At 38.6% G+C, this 23634-nt stretch overlaps 1 protein-coding gene across 3 annotated transcripts in view; it reads right to left on the bottom strand.

Annotated features, from left to right (window-relative positions):
* The window catches only part of UNC80 (unc-80 homolog, NALCN channel complex subunit), a 232968-nt gene that overhangs the window by 34315 nt on the left and 175019 nt on the right, over window positions 1-23634 (bottom strand). For all 3 annotated transcript variants that reach the window (XM_010354934.2, XM_030916516.1, XM_010354935.2), the window contains 10 exons: window positions 23478-23579; window positions 21149-21329; window positions 19461-19729; window positions 18450-18584; window positions 16785-16923; window positions 16023-16119; window positions 7403-7573; window positions 3790-3882; window positions 2372-2407; window positions 1819-2037 (listed from right to left, as the gene is read on the bottom strand). In XM_010354934.2, coding sequence (XP_010353236.1) covers window positions 1819-2037; window positions 2372-2407; window positions 3790-3882; window positions 7403-7573; window positions 16023-16119; window positions 16785-16923; window positions 18450-18584; window positions 19461-19729; window positions 21149-21329; window positions 23478-23579 — 1442 coding nt within the window. The remainder of the gene's footprint in view (window positions 1-1818; window positions 2038-2371; window positions 2408-3789; window positions 3883-7402; window positions 7574-16022; window positions 16120-16784; window positions 16924-18449; window positions 18585-19460; window positions 19730-21148; window positions 21330-23477; window positions 23580-23634) is intronic.

Raw genomic sequence — 23634 nt, 5'->3', positions numbered from 1 at the left:
TATAATTTGTATATACTCTCCCTTCATATATTTGCTGAGTTGCCTCAAATCCTTTACATAATACTACATAAATGCCTATGCGATTATAGTACTTGCAACTTTGTATTACAGTTATTTTCTTATGTGCCTCTTGCATTGAGCCGTGATAATCTTGAAGACTAGGACCTTAGTTTACATCCCCAGTGTTTAACATAGTATTTGGACCATTCTCATTAGCATTAGTATCTATTGTGTCCAGATCAGTGCCAGGCACGGAGCTAAATCATTTCTAGTTCATTTAACCTTTAATAGGTATTGGCCTCTAGAGGGAGCTCCAGGCCTCTCTTGCTGTCCCCTCCCTCCAAATGCCCTAAGGAAGACCGTCAGGTTATGGGACAGTCACTGTCTCATAGTCTCTCTCTCTCTCTCTCTCTCTCTCTCTCTCTCTCTCTCTCTCTCTCTCTCTCACACACACACACACACACACACACACACACACACACACACACACATCCATCTTTTAGGAATATTTTTCCCTTTCTCTCACAAAATGGCCATTGGTCATAGTGATTTTCTGACTCTGGGAATGTGATGTTTCTCTGTTCACAGAATCGCTTAGGTCAGCTAGAGAAGACCAGTGGAAAAGGAAGTGGAGGGGCTTAATAGATCCCTAGGTTGCTATGACAGCAGGACCTTAACACTCCAAATGTCCCTCCCCTTTCTCTGAAGTCTCCCTTCTAGGAGCTGAACTTTTCAGTGTGAAATAAGCTCTTCCTCATTACTGCACAGCAGGGAGTGTGAACTCCAATGAGGCTCTGGGGTTCTCCAGGGCAGTGCTGGGTGTGTGTCTGCAATTCAAAGAATGTGAAATTACACTGGAAGAAAAAGAACCTGCGTTCACTATACATTTCTGTCTTCTCATTTTCCTTCATTGAGTACTTCCTAAATTAAAAAAAAGGCAATAACCAGGAAACTGTGAGTTTTGCCAAATTGCAACATTATTTGGAAGTGGCTGGACCTAACTCTACCTTAACCTTTATAGATACATTAAACTTTCCAAGTGAATCTTTTGATATCCATGACATTTTCTTTGAAGGGATTTTCATCACCCTTAACAAACGATTACAAATCTGAATAGAAGGTCTTCTGGAATCACGTTCCTTTTGAAACACAAATACAGCCATTAGCATGAATTTCAAGTGAAATAGCAACTCTGTAGGAAGATGAAATATGAGTGCACAGGGATGCAATTCTGGGGCCTTTCCCTAGCACAGTAAGAGCAAAACATGTAAATGACAACTGGCCTCATCTGGTTCAGAATTCTTACCAGGACACATTTTTTTAACGGTTGGAAGGCTGTTTATATAAAGGGGATATATATAAACAAGTTGGCTGAGATAAAACTGCTTACTTCCCTGCAGGGTTCATTACAGGCTTTTTAGGGACCCTAGAAGCAGAAAGCAGTTGTACATTCCTCATGTAAAATAACAGAGAAGAAACAATCAATTCTTGTGAAAAATTAGAATCTGGGCAGTAAATACTTTTCTAAGATTTCAGGTGATAAAATTTCCCTTTCTCTTTTATTGAGAAGCGAACATATAAACTATGCTTTTCTGTCTTAAGAACATTTTCCCCTTGTCCACCCTAAGATCCTGTTTGATGGACTTAATGCACACTTGACCAGAGGGTTCTGTATCATGTGTACCTAAGTCACAGGAAACAAATCTTTCTATCTTAAGTGTTTTTCCTGGAGGACGCCCACTCTCAACCCAACACACACATTCAGACATGTGGGCCAAGCTGTGTTCACACTTGTGGCAGGGAAAGCGAGGCCAGTACCTCATGTGAGACTTCACATCCAGCAATTCCAGGGCAGTGACCCGAGGCTCCCCAGCCAGATTTTGCAAGATCTTCAGCCGCGGCCCACAGTGCTTATAGAACTCTGTGCAAATATTCAGTAAGGACTCCCGGGGTCTTCTGAACTCTTCCCGAGCAATTCGTTCATCCAGTTCCTCTCTGGGAAGGCCTTGCCCTTCCTCCAGTAAATGAAGGTTTTCCCTGGGAAATTGTAAAAGATTAACTAGGGGTCTCAAAATGTATTCACGTGGCAGTTGTGAGAAGAGGGTATCACACTGAAGAAAAATATAAGAATCCTAATGAGTTAATGAATCAGTAGGATGAGGCCAAGGAGAACCTCATCCGAAGGATAAAGAAAACTTCTCAGCCTAGAAGAGATTGTCATCCCAAATTGTATTAAAGCTACTTTTTGGGGTTTACCCGGAAATAGTATGTTATTCGTCAAACGAAATCTAACAGAGCCATAAACCAGTTTAAAAGGCAATCATCTCAAGATGTCAGAATTGGTATGAAATTAGAGCAAGTTTTTCTGTACCTGATAAAGTGCAGTTTGGCTCCTTGTTCCTGGTACCTGGGAGTTAGAGAAACAGTCTACATAACTATTAGAGCAAGAACGGGGTCCTTTGGTTGGGGCTTCTTATAGACTTCTTCATAGGACAAGTCCTTGAAGCTATATATTTTGATAAGCTCACAAATATACATATATTACTCCTAAAGTATAAAAGCTTTATCTTTCATTTGGCTACCACATATACTGCAATTACAGCTGCTACAAAAGCTGTTTTATTGTTGTGTGATTTGGGTAAAGACAACTATTATAAAAATATATACAAACTCATGAATATAGCCAAATGAGATTAATTTTTGGACATTTTGAAATTTAAGTTATAGTTTTAATACCATGTGCTCTGTCTTAAGTGATGGGAAGGAGAATCATGGCTGACTTCCTTTCAGTTCTGGAGATTTACTGCTTTGTGATTCATGGATATTAAGACTTTAGAAGCCCTCTTTCTTCTTTAGAAGCCCTCATTTAACCCAGTGAGCCTAGAGAAGTCCCTAAATATCATTTAAACTACAGCATATCATTTTCCCTTAATATAGGAAATTGAGGCATGAGTTAACCATCGCACCAGGCAATTTATAGCTGAATTTGGAATTTATTTTTGTTTTATTTTTAATATGAATATATATGATGAGCAGGGAATTAACTTTACATGAATAATGATACACACTTAAAAATAGGCTTCAGAGAGAGTGAAAATTTATTGAATTTCTCCTTATGATTTCCAGCCAACTACTTCATACTGGGAAAAGAGAACTTTTTCTTAAGCTGATTTTTGGTTTGCCCTATCTTACATCTTCCTTGTAGGAGGAAACTAATTAGGCTTTTTGTGTATTTCAGAATATTTAAAGCTAACACAGATGGAATGAAACGGGTAAAATATTAACTAGTATAGCCAGTAGCTGAGTTACACCAAAACAAGAGAAGGCGGTTAAGTTAACAACCATGAAAAGCATCATCTGAGGGCATATGTCAAAGTTTGGATGAAATGTCTGCAGAAAATCTGTCCAGATGAAGGTAAGTTGACTCTTAGTGCCCTGGGAATGAGAAACCACCTCCTGATTATTATTGTTTATTTGCCTTTTGTTGAAGGCAAATGAAACAACACTGGACTAGTTCAAAGACCACCCAGGAGGCAGAGAACATCTAGCAGGCTCAAGCAAACAAAACAGCACAAATGCCTATTTATGAAGTTGGTTTAGATTTCTCTGGCAATTTCAAAAGAAGCCTTGGTATTTTCTTGTAACTCTAAACTCTCACCTTCTTTTCTTTTCCTTGGAGGTTTTCACACTCAATATTGACTATTTTCAGGATTCCTTTCATTTGCAACAGCTGACATTCGGGTTGTATGAAATTGAGAGACCACAGAAGAATAAGGGCCAGTGAATTACCTGGTGTTCACCCCAGACGACATGGTGTGATTGGCTGTGGTGGTTCCCTTATGACCTTGGTCACACCTGCTCATCTGTGGGGCTGTCATGGGCCTGAAACAATGACAGTAATCACCACAGCAAAATAATAACAACAACAGAAGTGGAAACATTTATTAAATCCTCAAGTTACTGAAGCACACATAAGTTTTAAGTTAGTTTTAGAGTCTTCAAAAGACAGGCTGTCTAGCTTTGGCTTTTCTGTTTGTTCTGAGAGGCACTTTAAAGGAACATTGATTCCCAGGGGTTTATAAGCTCATCATGATTTAATTTCTTCCACTTCTTGGTTCTGAGTAATAAACTAATCAAAATGACTCTTCCAACAAAACATTTATGAAATATCTACTTAGAAATATCTTCTAAGTCTGTACCAGTTGAGAGTTAAGAGCTCATTCTTCAGTTTTACTGGGTAGTTCACCACTCTAGATGATAAGTGAAAGGCAAGGATGTATGTACCACTTTGGCCACCTACACTACAACTACATTATCTACATTAACTACACCTACATTATCGACTACTCTATTTTTTCTGAGAAACTATCAAAGAATAAAAGAATTCTCCTAGTCACATCACACCTAACGCTACCCAGGAAAGTGAGTAAATTAGTATATATTGTAAGTCAGTAATTTAGATGGTTAGTAATAGATTTGAATTGTCTCATTTTATATCTGCCGGATTTACTTTAAATAATAGGTAAAATTTGCCTCTGTATTGGCATCTAGGACGAAAAAGGCATAATGTAGTTTTTTAAAGCAACTGCTTTTATGAAATCATCAAGGCTTGCTTCTTTGTTGTTTACTTTCTGTCTGCTGGGGATGGCTAGAAAGTAAGATTTAACAATCACACCAGATCTCCTTGTCCTGTGCCTGTTGTGATAGACACAATTTAGAGATGGCTCCCAATATCTTTGCCCCTTGGTGTTACTCTAGTGATTATGTTACATTATATGGCCAAAAGGGGGCGTGTCTGCATAGGCCTAATCTAATCATACCAATCCTTCAAAAGCAGAGAGTCTTCTCTGGCTGGGGGCAGAGAGATTTGAAGCATAAGAATTCAAGGTGCTATTGCTGGCTGGAAGGTAGAGTGAGAATGTGAGAAGAAATGCAGGTGCCTTCTCAATGCAGAGTGGGGCCTGGCTGACAGCCAGCCAGGAAATGGGACCTCAGACCTAAAGCTGCATGGAACGAGACTCCGCCAAAAAATTGAATGAGCTTGGAAGTGCATTCTTCCCCAGTGCCTTCAAATAAAAGTTCAGACTAGCTGACAACTTGACTTCCACCTTGAGAAACCCTGAGCAGAGAATCCAGCTGAGCCTGCCTGGACTCCTGGCCTACACAACTGTGAGACAATAAATGGGTTTTGCTTAAAGGCTGTAAGTTTGTAGTAACATGTTATACAACAGTTAAAACTAATGCACTTGCGATATATTTATGTAATACTACCTATATAATTGTTAAATTTCTTTTGTCATGAGATTAAAAAAACTAGGAATGTGGAGAAATTAGGGGATTCTTATCTTCTTTTTGTAAATACAGTGAAGCCAATTTTGGTTTGAGTAACTACTACCAACGAATGAGGCTAGTCTTCTCTGCCAAAAGAATATTAAATGCACTGGAATATTTAAAGCCACAGAATTTTAAATGCCAGAGCTCCATCCATAACTCTTTGTGACATTTTGAGTAAGTCAGTTTTGGATAAGTTAATTGACTTATCCTTATAAAAAAGTATAGAAATGAGGAAAGTTTTAACATTATGTAATATGAGGAGAAATAGGCTGACCATGGTGGCTCACACCTGTAATCCCAGCACTCTGGGAGGCCAAGGTGGGCGGATCACTTGAGGCCAGCAGTTCAAGACCAGGCTGGCCAACATGGGGAAACCCCGTCTCTACTAAAAATACAAAAATTATCCGGGCGTGTTGGCACATGCCTATAATCCCAGCTTTTTGGGGGGGCTGAGGCATGAGAATTGCTTAAACCTGGGAGGCGGAGGGTGCAGTGAGCCAAGATCATGCCAGTGAACTCCAGCCTGGGTGACAGAGTGAGTCTCTCTCTTTCTCTCTCTCTCTGTCTATAGATAGATAGATAGATAGATAGATAGATAGATAGATAGATAGAGATATATAGATATAGATAACTATATATTTGTATTTATACATATAGATATAGATATATAATAGAAATACAGTGGCACTTGGGAACTACTGACTGCTTTTCTTTCCTCTAGTTGTAGGAAAAAGCTAGTTACATAACCAGATGGGTACAGAAGGAAGAGTGCAAGTCTTTCCTTCCTCTTTAGGATATTCTTCTGGGACTTTCATGAAACCATCAGCAATAGCATAGAAAACTATCTCTCCTTGGAGGAGGCAATTTGTTATGGCTTTCTGCGCCAACTCTTCCCATTTCCTTAGATTAGGTGCATATGAACATTTCAGGATGATAGTCTATAGAAGGCTTTTGGGCAATATTCTGCTTGTCTAGTTTGGCAATGTAGCTCATGATTAGAAACTAAACATCTGTTGATGTTAATGAATTACAATCCCACTCCCTGTCTTTCTTGCTGATGCATGCTGAACAAGTCCTTCTTGGACTAAAGGGCTTCCCCCTTATCAACACAGCAAGATGGGGCTGGGGGAGTTGGTGCCTTTTGGTGGAGGCATAGACAATTTCACACTAAGGATCTGGAACTTTAGATTGGACACACAGCATGGCAGAATGGAATGGAGGAGCAAAGGTAAAAGGTTTCCCCATCCCTATCCTGGGGAAGGATAATTCCTGGCAGCTAATTTAGATGGGAATGGAGCAGGAAAGCCCATCATATGTGTAGTGTCCTGCATCCACCTTCCCCACTCAGATTTTATTATTTTTGTCTCATCCAGGCTCCCTGCCTGCCCCTTTCCTGCCATATGGCAGTTTAGTGACTCTGCTTCTGTACCCAAGCATCTTGCGACAGGACTAACTGCTTGAACTTTGTTTAGGGCTGAACTTTGGTGCCAATTTATCTTACCTTTCCCAAATTTCTCAACTCCCAGCATTGTTTAGTTCTGTCCCACAGAGAATCTATTAATTCTAATGGTAGGACAACATTCTGCTGTTTATATTGGTTATGTAGTTTCTGAAATTATAGTTAAAAAACACAACACTTCACAAACAGTAAAATAATAAAAGAATACTTAGTTGGAATTGTAGGCATTCCATGTCTCATAAAATAATATAATAACTAATAAAAATGTAGATTACCTCTTTAAATTCACTAAATTGGCCCTCTTACACAAGACGTGTCTACCACTGGGTTATAACTGCTGGAGAAGCTCAGCAAGCTATATGCAAATGTGTGTTTAGCAATGATAGTAAGAACATTATTACTATTATTACTACTACTACTAATCAGAGTGCTTAACATTATTTATTCAAAAAACTCAGGAACTGTTCACAATTATAAGGCATAAAGGGCTGAGTTTAGGAGATATCTGTAAATAAAGATTGGGTTTTAGATTTTTACCCATCACATTTTTTTTTCCCCCAGTGGATACATATGATGTAAGGCTGCAGCTATTTCTGCCAATGGGATTACCTGGTGAGGACCTCTACACTGTATAAAAGGGCCTGTAGGGACGTCGCAAGAGCAGCAGTGGCCGCAATCTCCTCCCGGGCAGCAGGTACTGTCTCCACCTGTGATGTCTGCCTCTTTAGCTTTTGTAGGTAACATGGTACTAAGGCTTCCAAGACCATCAGCATCTGAAGACTTTAAGCGGCAGAAAGAAAACCGAGTCACCTTTTACATTCTACTTTTGTTGGTTGTGTCACATTTAGGAGCATAGAACAATGAAAAGCATCTAGAGATATAATGAATTCTAAGCCCCCTTGCCACTCCTAATCAAAAGCAGTTAAAGCTGCTGGAAGTGTTGACCAACAATTATTAATTCACTAACCACCTGCTAAAAGGCGATGAATTTGCCTTAAGGAAACATGTGATCTAGTCGGGGTAATTAGCCATATATACAGATAAACGGTTGAAAGAATAACAGAATGATAATAGGTGGAGCTATATAGTCCATCTAGAGAAACAGGCTTCAGAACAAAACTTCAATTCAGGAGTTTGCTGAGAGTGATTTTCCAGCTGCAACAATTTTGAGACAACATACAACTCTTTCATGTGAGGCTGGCTTCCTAAGCTTAAGGAATTAAATAGCAAAAAATGTTGGAAACAGCCATTATGATGAGGTCTGACAATGCCTGCTTACCAACGTGAGTGAACACCACTCACTGGATAGGGCCCACACTCAATTTAGTATTGGGGTGTCAGAAACACCTTGAAGGGGAAATGGAGATTAAGTAGTTATTATGCAAAGTGGGTTTTCCCCTCTAAAGTTGTAAAGTGTATAACACCACCAATATAATTTTTTTTTTTTTTTTGAGACAAAGTCTCACTCTGTCAGTCGCCCAGACTGCAGTGCAGTGGCATGATTTCGGCTCACTGCAACCTGTGCCTGGGTTCAAGTGATTCTCCTGCCTCAGCCTCCCCAGTAGCTGGGATTATAGGTATGCACTATGGTCCCCGGATAATTTTTGTATTTTTGGTAGAGACAGGGTTTCACCATGTTGGCCACGCTGGTCTCAAACTGTTGGCCTCAAGCAATCTTCCTGCCTTGGCCTCCCAAAGATCTGGGATTACAGGCATGAACCACCGCACCCAGCCATCTTTTGTTTAGAGATTCCCCAATTATGTTAAAGTTTACAAATTGTGGGTTCTAGAAAACAGCAGGGATCAGTTGATATCCCAGAGAATCTGAAATCAAGTTTCTTTGATCCAATCTTTTCCCTACAGATACCAATGAGTTTTTGCTATGCTCTTTAAAATACTGAATACTGGTTTCTGGTAATATAATTTTGCCTATAATGTGTGCTCTACAAGCAGGATATGGCAATTATCAGAATTTGAATGGGTATGGAGAAAGAGCTATGATACTTTTTTGAGTTCTCCTATTTTTTGGCAACTTAAAAAAGGAGGCAAGAAGTCGGTTCTGCTTTCTGTAATAATAAAAAGTACCTTTCTGCAGACTAATTGTCTTACTAGAAAGGGTGGACAAAATTTTTAAAACATATTGAAGGTATCAGGTAGAGCTAAGGCTAGCAGATATCTTTTGCAGGTACCGGACTTCTGGGGGAAAGAAAGCTTCTTCAGTTCATCCAGACACTGTGCAGCACTCTTTTTTTCTAGGCATTTTGCTAGTTTGTAAATTGCTTAGGGCCAAAAGGCTAAGGAAAAATCCAGGCAGAAATGTCAGCTAAGAGCTATGAAGCTAAGCAGAATTTTCAGTAGCCTCATAATGGCGAAGAAATATATATTGGAGCTCAGGGACTTCCAAAGAGGAGTCTAGGATACAGGAAGGCTGTATCCTAGGAGTGTGAAATAAATAGAACAGCCCTTACAAAGACTGAAACCCAACTTTAAATCAAATGAATCACAGACTGAATTAAAATGATCTGCCCTACCACAATTCCTAGTCAGAGAGTAAAATGAATCATTTTTGGAGGAAGATAACATCGGGTAGATCCTCAAAGCATTTCCAACTTTTTAAAATGCAATACTCAGTAGTCAAAATTACCCAGTCCTGCTAAAACCAAATGATCAAAATCCAAGGAAAGGAACAGACAATACAAACAGAGCCACAAGTGATCTATGTATTAAAGTTATCAGAGACAGATTTTTATAAAATAATGATTAAAATGTTAAATAAGAGAAATAACAAAATGGATAATTTCATCAAAATTCTGAAATCTATTAAAAAAGTGGAAATTCTACAACTGAAGACTGAAATATTTGAAATTAAAAGCCTGAAAGATAAGTGTTAATGATAGATTAGATACAGGAAGAGATGAGTGTGAACTGTAATAAAGGACAATGGAAAACATCAAGACAGAAGAACAGAGGGGAGAAATGATAGAAAACACAGGAAAGAACATAAGAGACATATACAGAGTACAGGGTTAAGGAGGAAAAAATATATATATACATAAATGGAGAGGGCAGAGAAAATGCGATAAAGGTAATATTTGAAGAGTTATTTGTCAAATTTTCTAAAATTGTTGAAAGCTATCAAGCTTTATATTCAGGAAACACTATGAACCCCAAGAAGTATAAATACAAAGAAAAATCACAACTAGGCACACCACAGTCAAACTGCTTAAAACCCAAGGCAAACAGAAAATGTTAAAAGTAGCCAGAGAAAAAGACACATTAGGGTGGGGCACGGTGGCTCACGCCTGTAATCCCAACACTTTGGGAGGCTGAGGTGGGCAGATCACGAGGTCAGGAGTTTGGGATCAGTCTGGCCAACATGGTGAAACCTCGTCTCTACTAAAAATATAAAAATTTAGCAGGGTGTGGTGGTGCATGACTGCAGTCCCAGCTACTTGGGAGGCTGAGGCACCAGAATCACTTGAATCCAGGAGGCGGAGGTTGTGGTGAGCTGAGATCCTGCCACTGCACTCCAGCCTGGGCGACAGAGCAAGATTCCATCTCAAAAGAGGAAAAAACAAAAAGAAAAAAAGAAAAGGACACATTAAATTCAAATGTGCAATAAGATCTAATGCTGATTTTTCAACAGATATAAGTCAGTAGAAAATGGAATATCTTCTTTTTTATTTTATTAGTTAATTAATTTATTTTTTGAGGCAAGGTCTTGCTCTGTTGACCAGGTTGGAATGCAGTGGTGCAATCTCAGCTCACTGCAGCCTTATCCTGGGCTCAAGCAATCCTTCCACCTTAGCCTCTTGAGTAGCTGGGACCATAGACATGCACCACCATGTCCCGCTCATTTTTGTATTTTTTATAGAGATGGAGTTTTGCCACGTTGCCCAGGTTGATCTCAAATTCCCAAACTCATGCACTCTGCCTGCTTTGGCCTCCCAATGTGCTGGGATTACAGGCATGAGCCACCGCACCTGGCCTGAATATTTTCTTTAAATTAAAAAAAAAAAAAAAAAAAAAAAAAAAATGCCTGCCGGGCCCGGTGGCTCATGCCTGTAATCCCAGCACTTTGGGAGGCCGAGATGGGTGGATCACCTGAGGTCAGGAGTTCGAGACCAACCTGACCAACATGGAGAAACTGTCTCTCTACTAAAAATACAAAATTAGCTGAGTGTGGTGGCACATGCCTGTAATCCCAGCTACTCAGGGGGCTGAGGCAGGAGAATCGCTTGAATCTGGGAGGTGGAGGTTGCGGTGAGCCAAGATTGCGCCGTTGCACTCTAGCCTGGGCAACAAGAACAAAAACTCCATCAAAAAACAAAACCAAAAAAAAAAAAAAGTCAAAGGTAGAAAATAATAAAGATAAAAAAGGAAAGAAAAGGCAGACAATAAAACTACAATAGCAAAAATCAACAAAGCCCCAAATACTGATTATTTGTAAAGGGAAAGCTATTGATAAACTCCTGGAAAGAATAATAATAAAATAAGGGAGGGAGCAAACATTCCCAGTATTAGAAATAAAAAAGTGAACACAATAAAAACCCCATAGTTGTTAAAAGTTAAAAAAGAGAGAATATCAGGAACAAATTTATGCCAATAAATTCAGGTACTTAAATTAAATAGAAAAATTCTTAGAAAAATGTGACTTACCAAAGCCACCACCAGGATAAACAATCTTAATTTTAAAATGTTCCACAAGAAACGACATTACTTACAGTTTTGTGTATAAATTCTACTCAATATTTTGGAAAGACAAAATGCTCATCTGAGGCAGGCACAGTTGCTCTTCCTATAATCCCAGCACTTTGGGAGGCTGAGGTGGGAGGAGCACCAGGCTGGGCAACACAGTAAGACTTTCTTTATCTCTCAAAAAATCAAAAAAATTAGCAGGGTGTGAAGGCACCCACCTGTAACGCCTGGTACTTGGAAGGCTGAGGTGGGAGGATTGCTCGAGCCTGGGAGATCAAGGCTGCAGTGGGCCATGATCGTGATACTAAACTCCAACCTTGGCAACAGAATGAGACTCTGTTTCAAAAATTAAAAAAACCTAATCCATACCAAATTTCTACAGAGAATAGGAATTTAAAAAAAAAGGAGTGGGGGGTTGGGCGCGGTGGCTCATGCCTGTAATCCCAGCACTTTGGGAGGCCTAGGCGGGCGGATCACCTGAGGTCAGGAGTTTGAGACCAGCCTGGTCAACACGGTGAAACCCCCTGTCTACTAAAAATACAAAAATTAGCTAGGTGTGGTGGCAGCCGCTTATAATCCCAGCTACTTGGGAGGCTGAGGCAGGAGAATTGCTTGAACCCAAGAGGCAGATGTTGCAGTGAGCCAAGATTGTGCCATTGCACTCCAGCCTGGGCAACAAGAGCGAGACTCTGTCTCAAAAATAAAAGAAAATAAAAAGGGGGGGGGGCGTTGGGGGAGACACTTTCCAATTTATTTTATGAGTCCAGCTTAATCTTAATATCCTTGATACTACAGCCTATAGTATAGTCAGGCTATAGTATTATTACAAGGACTTTATAATAATGGAGGGTTACAAATAAACCTGCTAAAATTTTACCAGTGGGTAGTTAATAAAGTAGTAGCTAAGCAAGACATCCTTTTTGTTTAAGCACTTGTAACTTTTTTAAGTATCCAGAATTGGTTTATCTTGAATAACATAGAACTACCTAGAATATCTCTTCTACTCCTAACTTCCCTGTGATCCTAGCAATAAAATTCATTAGAAAATACCTTTTTAAAAAATAAAAATTACAGATATAGCTCTCATTAACATAGTTGTAAAAATGCTAAAAAAATTGCAAACCAAATCTGGCAATTCTGAAAAATGATAATTATAATATACAATCCAAATACAGTTTATTTTTAAGGAGGCAGGAAAGTTTTAATTTTGAAAATAAATCAGTGTAACCTATAACACTTAGAAAATAAAGAATATGAATCATATAATCATCTCTATAAATAGGAACATTTAGTAATATTCATTGTCCATCAATAAGAAAACTCAACTAGGAACAGAAGACAGATTCCTTAATAATTAATTTCTTAATGAGTAATAAAATTACTTCCTTAATCTTTACTGGTATTATTACAACAAAATCCTTTAGCAAATATTATTCTTAGTGATGAAATATTGGAAATCCCCTCCATACCCCGAGATCAGAAATGAGACAAAGATCCCACCATCATCACCATCATCACTTATTTTTATTTTTATTTTTTGAGACGGAGTCTCACTCTGTCGCCCAGGCTGGAGTGCAGTGGTGCGATCTCGGTTCACTGCAAGCTCCGCCTTCCGGGTTCACGTCACTCTCCTGCCTCAGCCTCCCAAGTAGCTGGGACTATAGGCACCCGCCACCACGCCTAGCTAATTTTTTGTATTTTTTAGTAAAGACGGGGTTTCATCGTGTTAGCTAGGATGGTCTTGATCTCCTGACTTCGTGATCCGCCCACCTTGGCTTCCCAAAGTGCTGGGATTACAGGCATGAGCCACCGCGCCCAGCCTCCATCATCGCTTCTATTCCATTTTGTATTAAGGTTCTAGCCAGTGCATTAAGGACAGAGAAAGGAATAACGTGTACAAATAAGAATTTGAAAGGATAAAATATAACTCTCATGATTTGCAGATAACATAATTAATTAAATAGAAAACACTAAGAAATCACACATAAAAAATAAAAAATACTGATAACTTCATTTGAAAATGGGCAGAAGACTTCAGTAGGCACTTTGCAGAAACAGATGTCCAAATTTCAATAAACATTTATCTGAAAAGCTTCCAAACCTTTTAATTTGCAAGAGGAAAATGGAAATTAAAATGATAATGAATGTCACTACAACTCAAATAAAAAGACAGAAGATAACAAGTGTTGATGAGGCCATAAAGTACTAGAACATTTACATACTGTTGGTGGGAATGAAAATTGAAACCACTTTTTGGTAGTATCTACTAAAGCAAAAAATACTCATATTCTATGACTTAGCCTAGCATTTCCATCCATAGAAATGCATACATATTTGTGTACAAATGTTTTTGTGTACAAAAACATTCATTGTAGCATTATTTATAATACCTTCAAACCAGATACAACACAAATGCCTGATAACAAGAGAAGAAATAAATAAATTGTAGCATAGTCATACAATGAACTATTATAAGTGAATGAAAAAGAATCAACTGCTGTTACATACATTTATATGAACGAATCTCATGAAATAATACTGAATCACAGAAGTCAGCCATTAAAGAGTAGCTACTATACTATTTCAGTTAAAAAGATTTCAGAAATAGGTAAAACTGATTTATCATATTAGAAATCAGGATAGTAGTGCCTCTATCTGATTTTTCTATCCAAGTGGTAGGTAGATGTGATAACATTATGAACACTTATGGAACTGTAAAATTGTGATTTTTAAATGTTTTATGTGAATGTTTCACTTAAATAAAACACTTTTTAAAAAAAAATTAAGTGCAACAGAGACTTGCTATTTATTACAAATGTTGAAGTCCTGTAAGTATGTTACTTATTCCCATGAGAGACATCCCAGGGAAACACTGCTTAAGAAACCCTGACCTTACTGAGACATCAAGGTGTCATCTGGTTTAAACTGACAGAATGGAAAATTAGGGAGGATTTAAAAAAATTCTAATTTAACTTAACAATATTAGACTGGCCTTCAACTCACAATGAAAAGCGAATTTGTGAACTCTCATACCTTTTGACTTCAATGTGTTTGAATTTTAACGTGAAAGATAATTTTATGACTTAATGGAAATTTGGGAAAATTTGAAATGGAGAATTTTTTAGTCAAACTTAGGTGTTCCCTATGTTGTGGGAATTTTAATATTGGAGAATCTATATGCATTTTATTATTGTAGTATCTCAATTGCAGTATCTCTGACATATCCAGTTAACAATGTAGCTGGACACACTTGGAATGGAAAATAGAGCAGAGAGAAGATGTTTATAATCGTCTATAGAATGGATTTGGAGTTAACTTAATGCAGGATTCGATCCATTCTGGAACTTTTTCTAGATCTATAGTATTACAGGAAGAGCAGGAAAGTGGGAGTAGGACCATCCTGCAGCTTTGCTCTCCTGAGGGCCACAGCCACATCGGTGCCTGACCACAGGCATACTGTTTTTCTCCCCATTGCTCAAGAAGACAAAAATTCGAGAATTTTGGGGAAAACATTTCTTACTCATTCTTCATGTTTTCTTCCAGTAAAAAAGAGTTCAATTAATATAAATCCTGGCTCTTCTTGGCCCTTATTCATTCTCTTATGGGAGAGAGAAACAGGCTGAAGGTGCAGGGAAAATGTATAAAGATATATTCGGCATAATCAGCCTGGCTCCTTCCTTCTTCCTGGAAGAGCCTGTCAACAGAGTACAACTTTTAATAGATCAGATTTAAATCTCAGACCAGAGCCAACAACTTTGAATTGGGATGATTCACTCTTCATGTGAGTCTTTTGAATTCTCTGCACTTGGCAAAATGAAAGCAAGATTGATATTCTTGCCCCTTGTGTTACAGAAATTCTTATTGCCCCTTGAAAGGAGTTTTCTTAAATAAATATGTTATGACATTTTGTTTGCTACTAATTTATATTACTTGTGAGGAAAAATATTTTCTAACAAGACTAAATACCTTAGCATCTGCACAAGATCCAAATTAAGGGATTTCAAATGAATGAAGATTTACTATTGTTTTCCAGAACCTATGCTATGTTTCCTAAACTTAGTTTGTTTCTTCTTTTCTTTTTTCTCTTTTTTTCTTTTTTTTTTTTTCTGACAGTCTTATTCTGTTGCCTAGGCTAGAGTGCAGAGGTACAATCACAGCTCACTGCAACCTTGACCTCCCTGGATTAAGTAATCCTTCTGCCTCAGCCTCCCAAAAAGTTGGGACTACAGGTGTGCACCACCACACCTGGCTAATTTTTAATTTTTTTAATTTTTTGTAGATACAGAGTCTCACTATGTTGCCCAGACTAGCCTTGAACTCCTGGGCTAAAGGAATCTTCTTGCCCCAGCCTTCCAAAGTGCTGGGATTATAGGTGTGAGCCACCACATCTGGCCTAAATTTGCGTTGTGAAAGTTTACTTGTCAGAATGTTACAGACTGATATTAATCAGCATAACCTTTGTATTCATTCAATTTTATCTTCTTTGCCGTATTTACTTATGACAAGGCACAGAATAAAGGGCTGCAGATACCTTCTGAATGATTCGGGAGCATATGCCACCACGGTGACACAGAGCTTAATGGCTTCACTGATAGAAAATGTCAGATCTTCGTTTCCATAGCAGAAATCTGAAGGAACAAAAAGCAAAGGCACACCATCAGAGTGGATTCAGCAGGAGATAAAGAAGCACCTATTACTCCTAATGTTATAATTCCAGTACATACTGTAGCTTTTTCTTGTTAAATTTTATTCCTACACTGTGAAAACTACTAATTTCTTCATCTAAAGGGAATGAAATTCTGTTTTCTAGTTTTGAACAATCCGATGTAAAATAAAAGTACTTTTTTGGTGTGTTTAAGAAGATCTCAGATAATAGAAGACACTGAAGGGCATTTAAATTGTCTAAGGTTGAGGCTTTATCCTTGAGTTGTCTCTGGTTTTACACATTCCATGATAATAAAAGACCATTTTGAAGGGTTATTCACTTAAGAGTTACCCAAGATAACCCAACTTTCTGAAAACTGCAGTGCTAGAGCAGTGGTCTACTGAGCATCATTTTAATATAGTTTTCATGGCAGGTAATTTCCTACTTTTTAGGATTCATAAGAAATTTAAGAAAAAAAAATGTACTCATTCAATTTCTACTACTGTTCCATTTATTTTTGCTACTTTGATTTAGCTATATATATACACACATATAAGTATATGTATATGTGTGTATAATATATATATATATATTTATATTTAACAACTGCAATGAGAGAAAGAATGTCGAAGCAAGTTTTGCTTTTACCTAATGACTTAAGAGGCTTCTCAGCTTTGACCAGCTCTAAGATGTCTAATATGTCGGTGGTCTCTCCCTCTAGGGACTGCAGCAAGTCAAACAGGCACTGAGCTGACACACCTTTGCTGGGCCCATTATTGGCAGCATCCTGATAAAGAAAAACAATTTTAGTTTATTGACTCCCACCACAGTACAACTATAGCTTGACAGGAATTCAAATTTTATAAATGCTATTACCAGTAACAACTACAACATCTACCTGGAATTCAGTTTACATAATTCTGCATCCAGCAATGCTGTGATTTTGGAGTGGTACACCTGACTTTTAAGGGATCTATCAAATTCTAATCTAGAACAAGAGAGATATTTGTAAAAGCTCATAAAAATACAGCAATACATGAACTTCCAAAAAGTTCATATCAATGATTCCTTTAATCGAAGATGGTAGAACTAAGGAAATTTCTATAATTGATTGGCTGAATACTACAAATATGTTTGAGGAACATATGCTTATTTTAACTAACAACCCTGGGAATTTCACAGGTCTTCTTTGATCATGTATCTCCACAGGGAGATACTTACAATTTCAAATCTATTTAAAATGGCTTCAAATAATTCATTGAAACAACAAATCCTTATGAAGTTCTTCTGTGTCCGGCACCACGCTACGCACTGAAGTTATAGAAAACCAAAACCAAAATGCAAATAAAACAACAATACAACAATAACTAAAACCAAACGAGCAAAGACAAAAACATACAAAAGTCTTGCTTTCATGAAGATTAAATTCTGTTGGTTGAGTGTGGTAGAAATTCATGTTAATGAAACAAATACATATAATGTGATATGGTGGTGAAATCTCTGAAGAAAAAGAAAAACAAAGCAAGGTAGGTGGTAGAGAGTGACAAAAAGGAATGAAAATTGGCAAACCTTCCTTTTACCATTTTCTATTTTCCATCTCTTTTATGAATTGAATATTTAAAAAACTGTAGAGTTGGTCTATTTATGTGTTAGGAGCTGAGATGAAAGCTGAAGAGGACTGTTGAAGAGAAATGATATGCTTGTTGAAAGAAAACTTATTTATGGTATGCATGTCTCATTGGTTAAAGAAAGAGAGCTGAGAGACTGAATATACAAGCTGTCAATGACTAGATCATATATAAAAATAGAACTTTGACCCACAACCTGCAGCAACCTTCTCAGGAAACCAACCCATTGTCTACAATAACCAGCCCAGGAAGCCAGCCTAAGTCAGGCTTGTAGGAAGTCAGGCTACTAGCTCCAGTGGTGATCAAACAATAACCTCTGTAACAATTGACCCAAAGTAACCAGGACTTGCATAATAACTGAGAACTTTCGTAATTTTTGTCCCTGCTTCCAACTTAGGACCAACCAGAGAAAGCCCAATATACACCTCTAACCCATCATTTATAAGATGCCCCACTTCTAGTTAGTTCACTTGTAGCTTCCCCAGGCCAATAGCTCCAATCAGGACATACCTGAAGCTTCCCCTTTTTTTCAGTATACAGCTTTCCCACTCCTCTGCCTACCTTTGTATCTCTGCCAAAACACAAGTGATGGTAGCCAACTCCTTTGCCATAGTAAGCTCTAATAAATAACGTTGTTTTTCTAATCTTGTTGGTCTTCATTTTTTTTCCCACAGAGCTTACTCACAGGAAATTCCAGGAGAGGGGCCACACTAGCAAACAGCTGGAGCACAAAGGGCTTCCGGTGTAGAATATAGAACTGGTGACAGGCAAATTCGATGGCTTGACGCAGCTGGGGATTGCTTTCATAGTCAGAGTACACCTATGGAGAAATGCCAGATATTCAAAAAATGCCGTAATAAAGTATCAAAGTTGTATTCGCTTTTAAAACTCATGGTCATAGGAAGCTTGGAGGGAAATAGCTAACTTCGTAAACTGGTAGAGAGGAATGTAAAATGGTATAAACTTTCTCTAGATAAATTTAGTAATACACCTCAAAATGCTAAAAATCTAAACATACGTCTTTTCCAGGAAGTTTGTGACTAGGAATTTATCTCAAGGAAAGGACTAGACACTTGTATAAGCATGTATATATAAGAATGCCTGCTGCAAGACTGGTTGTAACAGTGGAAAACTTGAAACAAATTATTCATAAATATCACTTGCTTAAGTGAATTATGGTATATACAAACCATAGTATACTGTGTAGTAATTTTAAAAATGCTGTAAGGCTAAATGTAGCTATATAAAATGCCTACGATATTCCTAGTGCTATACGAAAAAACTAGGTTACAAACTTGAAAATATATAATTCTGTGGTGTGTGTGTGTGTGTGTGTGTGTGTGTGTGTGTAGGAAAGAGTGCTAGGATTTGGAAGTATAAACAATGATTACCTGACAGAAAGGATTTTAAGTGGTCCTTATTTTTGCTTTAAACTTTCTTCATCTTTTCAATTTTGTAATGAACGTTCTTGCTTTTGGTAATCAGTAAAAAAATACTTACTAAAAAAAATAGAGAAAATTGCAACTATCTAAAAATGGGGAAGAGAGTCATTTTGTGACGAATCCCTGGGGGGATTTCGTCACAAAAGAAGATAATAACTCCATCATTAAAAAGTTTCAGTATTGATCTAGTTGAACAGCTAGATATGAGCAGTACTCATGTTAATTTTCTGGTTAGGAGAGGACGTTCTGGGCACCTGCAGCATGGTGGGGAGAATCCACTGGTAGCCGCTGAGAGAGAAGAGGTGGTTGAAGTGCACCGCGGTATTGATGACGGTGGCAGCATACTGCCTGAGCAGGGCACTGTCTTCTGGGTGGAGGATCAGAGCCCCGTTAAAAACATTGAGGAAAAGCATGATTTCATCACCCCATGGAAACTCGCTCGGCATGCCCAGGAACATTTCCTCCAGGAGCTGGATCCACAAGCTTTTCTGAAGAGTGTCGAGGCCAAACAGTTCCTTTCCAGCTGTGAGAACATGAAACAGCAGAGACAGAATTAGCCCCACACCAATCCTGTCAGCCTAGGAGGTGATCAAACCCAAGGCGCTGCTGTTCTCCGTTTATTCCAGCTCCAGGATGTGAAGATCTACTGCTGAAATGTTTTGCAGCACAATATTACTGGGCTTAATACAGCACTTCCTGTTTCTCCGTGGACTTTCATCATCACCTCTTAACTAACTGTGGGTAAGGCAGAGCAGGCATTGGCAGCGTTTTACTGCTAAATAAGCTGTCAGTTGGAGAAAAATAAATTATTAAGGTTGAAAATGGCAGGGATGGGACTACTGCTTGGTCTTTTAATTAATGGTCAGAGGCTACAGCTCTATCTACTCCTGCTGAAGCTGAAGCTTTTTTTTTTTTTTTTTTTTTTTGGAGATGGAGTCTCACTCTGTCACCCAGTGTGGAGTGCAGTGGCGCAAATCTTGGCTCACTGCAACCTCCATCTCCTGGGTTCATGTGATTCTCATGCTTCAGATCCCTGAGTAGCTGGGATTACAGGCGCCCGCCACCATACCCAGCTAATTTATTTTTTTGTATTTTTAGTAGACACAGGGTTTCGCCATGTTGGCCAGGCTAGTCTCGAACTCCTGACCACAAGTGATCTGCCCGCCTGGGCCTCCCAAAGGCCTGGGATTACAGGCATGAGTCACTTTGCCCAGCCTGTCTGAACCTTCTGGATGAGGGCGATAAAGCATAGGGATGCTAATTTAATTGTCTCAGATTAATAACCGAGTAACAGAGTGAGGCTCCAAAGTGGGTCTCTTTCTGTGTCTATGTCTCTTTCTCTCAATTGAGGCATTATTTAGAGTAAAGTGCACAGATTTTAAATGTGGAGTTCATTGAATTTTGACAAAAATAGGCACTATGCACTCATGTAAGCAACATTCAATCAACATACAGACAATTTTCATCACCCTTCTGCCCCTTTCCAGGAAATTCATTTCCTCCAAATCCAGAGGCAACCACCATTCTGATTTCTGTCATTCCAGATGAGTTTTGCCTCTTTTTGAACTTCACACAAATACCTGGTCCTTGTTTAGTCAAGTATTCTCCTACCCTAACAACACCATCCTACCCACGCTTCAACTGCTGATGATTAGCTTAGAGCAGTGGTTCTCAAAATTTGGTGCTTGGGATAGCAGCATTAGCATCACCTGAGAACTTATTAGAAATGCAAACTCTTGGGCCCCATCCTGAAACCTGGAGGTGGAGGGCGGGGCCCAGAAATCTGTGTTTCAACAAGTCCTCCAGGGGTCTCTTGTGCACACTCAGGTCTGAGAACCACTGGTTTTACAGTACCCTCTGCTGATTCAGATGCTCTCCATTTGAGAACAAAACAAGTGCGTTAAAAAAAGCCCCAGAGAGTCAGTGTTTCTTTGTTTGATACCTTGAGGATCACTGAAGAGTGAAAACTCAGCATCAATAGCACTTCGAGGGAATGAGGGCAGGCGGAGGAGGTCTTCCTGAAGCATGGAGACATGGGACTGTTTGTGGGCTGTGGGGATCTTCTGGGTTAGGGAGATGAGAAACAATACCCGCCCTACTTCTTCCAGCTTCCGGGTGAACACCTGGAGAAAATAAAAGCAGGAGCAGACAAAAAGGAGGATTAGAAACTCCAGATTTATAGAGTGAAGAAATTGAAGGAAAAACCTTTAATGGCAAACTGGGTCGATAAAGTGGGAAAAGGGGAAAAGTGAAATGAGGGAGACATGTGTTTTTTTTCCTTTATCAGAAGAAAGAGCAAACAATACTTAATTGCCTTTCACTTCCTTCTGCCTGCTTTACAGAAGGAAATGTAGGAAATGTTCCTTACGGAGTTTTAGGCTGGAGAGGAGCATAAGGCAAGCATTGTCAAGAATAGTTCAATATTAAATAGAGCCCATTTGTTTGGATGCTATAATATGGAAGACCTTCACTAACAGGGAGCCCGTCAGTCAGTTCCAATTGCTTCTACCATTGCCACCAATGCCTTAAGCTGTTTCCTGGGAGTTCCGGGTTTGTCTTTTAAAAAAACAAAGACTGGTGTGAGATCCAGGAAAAACCTATCTTGGGACAGAAGCTCATGGGTCCTTGATTGGTGCTTCGAGTTTAAAGGGCATACACATGGGGCTCTTGGTTCTCAGGTCCTTTTCTCTTGATGATTAGGAAGTTTATATGCAGTGAGTAGCTACTGAGGAAACTTCTGAGCCAGACTCAGAGGCCTCCATATTATAATCTCCCTGAGGAACTTAGAAGTCTAAAGGCTCTAACTTGAAGTGTACATCAGAGCAAGAACTCCATTTGATGGCATTCTTTGACAACTTGTTCTTAAACATGATGAACACACACACACACGGAGACAGAGAGAGAGACTAGGGAAGCACCATTATTGATTAGGGTTTTAATTATCTTATCCTAAAATCATGGGCTGGGGTAATTTGGGGAGAATTGTTTTAGAAATTGTTTATATTTAAGATCTAACAGTTTTGCCCAACATCTCAGACCTTGCAACACATTCAGTATTTTCTTTCTTTTAAATAGAATGTAGGTAGTTAATGGTAGCCATATTTTTAATTACTTAAGTGGTCTAATTCTATGCCATTCTCACTCATTTCTTTTTTTTTTTTTTTTTTTTTTTTTTTGTTGAGACGGAGTCTCGCTCTGTCGCCCAGGCTGGAGTGCAGTGGCCGGATCTCAGCTCACTGCAAGCTCCGCCTCCCGGGTTTACGCCATTCTCCTGCCTCAGCCTCCGGAGTAGCTGGGACCACAGGTGCCCGCCACCTCGCCCGGCTAGTTTTTTTTTGTATTTTTAGTAGAGATGGGGTTTCACCGTGTTAGCCAGGATGGTCTCGATCTCCTGACCTCGTGATCCGCCCGTCTCGGCCTCCCAAAGTGCTGGGATTACAGGCTTGAGCCACCGCGCCCGGCCCTCACTCATTTCATGAAGATATTTTTGGATATTTTGATGCCAAATTATCCTTGATATGTACAGAAAATTGAAATGATCAAGTATCCTGAAATTCTTTAAAGATTTTATTTAAACAATGAATGCAATAAATATGCAATATTAAAATTGTATCATTTTTAGAATTGTGTACTAAAGCTGTATTTTGCATGCAGAATAGTGACTTTCCTTAAGCTCAAAGTCTGATCTGAGATTAGATGTGAATATTATTCTGTTCTTCAACCTTAAACTTAAGTACAGCTACTAGACTATATCTCTTCCTGTTTCAAGATAAATTAATAACATGCCCAAGGTCAGATCCCTGGTCAGAGGCAGAACTGGGATGAAGTCCAAATCTTTGAACTTTAGTTTAATGCTTTTTTTTTTCAGGCATACTAGAGTGACCCCTTTTACTTTGTAGCCAGCTAGTGTAAACCACTGGGATAACTTACATAACTACATTATGTGTATTTCCAATCCAATTTTATAGAATGTGAAATGAAATTCTACATTTAGAAAATAATAGGTAAATAAATTAGAATATTTCTATTATTTATACTCAATAATTCATCATTACACTACTCCAAGTGAGTGTTTCTTAACACCTTTAAGCAATGATCCAATTTGTAAATCTTATACTATTTGGGGGAACAATTTATTGAGTAAGGGCCAACTATGGTCTCCAGAGAGGGTCATAATGGAATCATAGAATCTCAAAGTTGGCAATATATGAACAGATATCTACTCCAACAACATGACAAAACCATGGAATAAAACTGACGTGGTCAGACACCTGTTTCTGAATGAGTTCCTGTCCCTTCTCTGGATGCATATGTACAAGGTTCAGCTGGGGAGATACCGACCTCCGGAAAGGATAAATATCTCGAACATAGGTCTGTGTGGATTACACAAAGAGAAAAAAAAAAAGAGTTCAAAAGATTAAACATTTA

Source organism: Rhinopithecus roxellana, chromosome 14 (assembly GCF_007565055.1).
Source record: "Rhinopithecus roxellana isolate Shanxi Qingling chromosome 14, ASM756505v1, whole genome shotgun sequence".
Classification (NCBI taxonomy): Eukaryota; Metazoa; Chordata; class Mammalia; order Primates; family Cercopithecidae; genus Rhinopithecus; species Rhinopithecus roxellana.
Note: the sequence above shows the minus strand (reverse complement) of the source record. Positions and strands in the feature narration are given on the sequence as shown.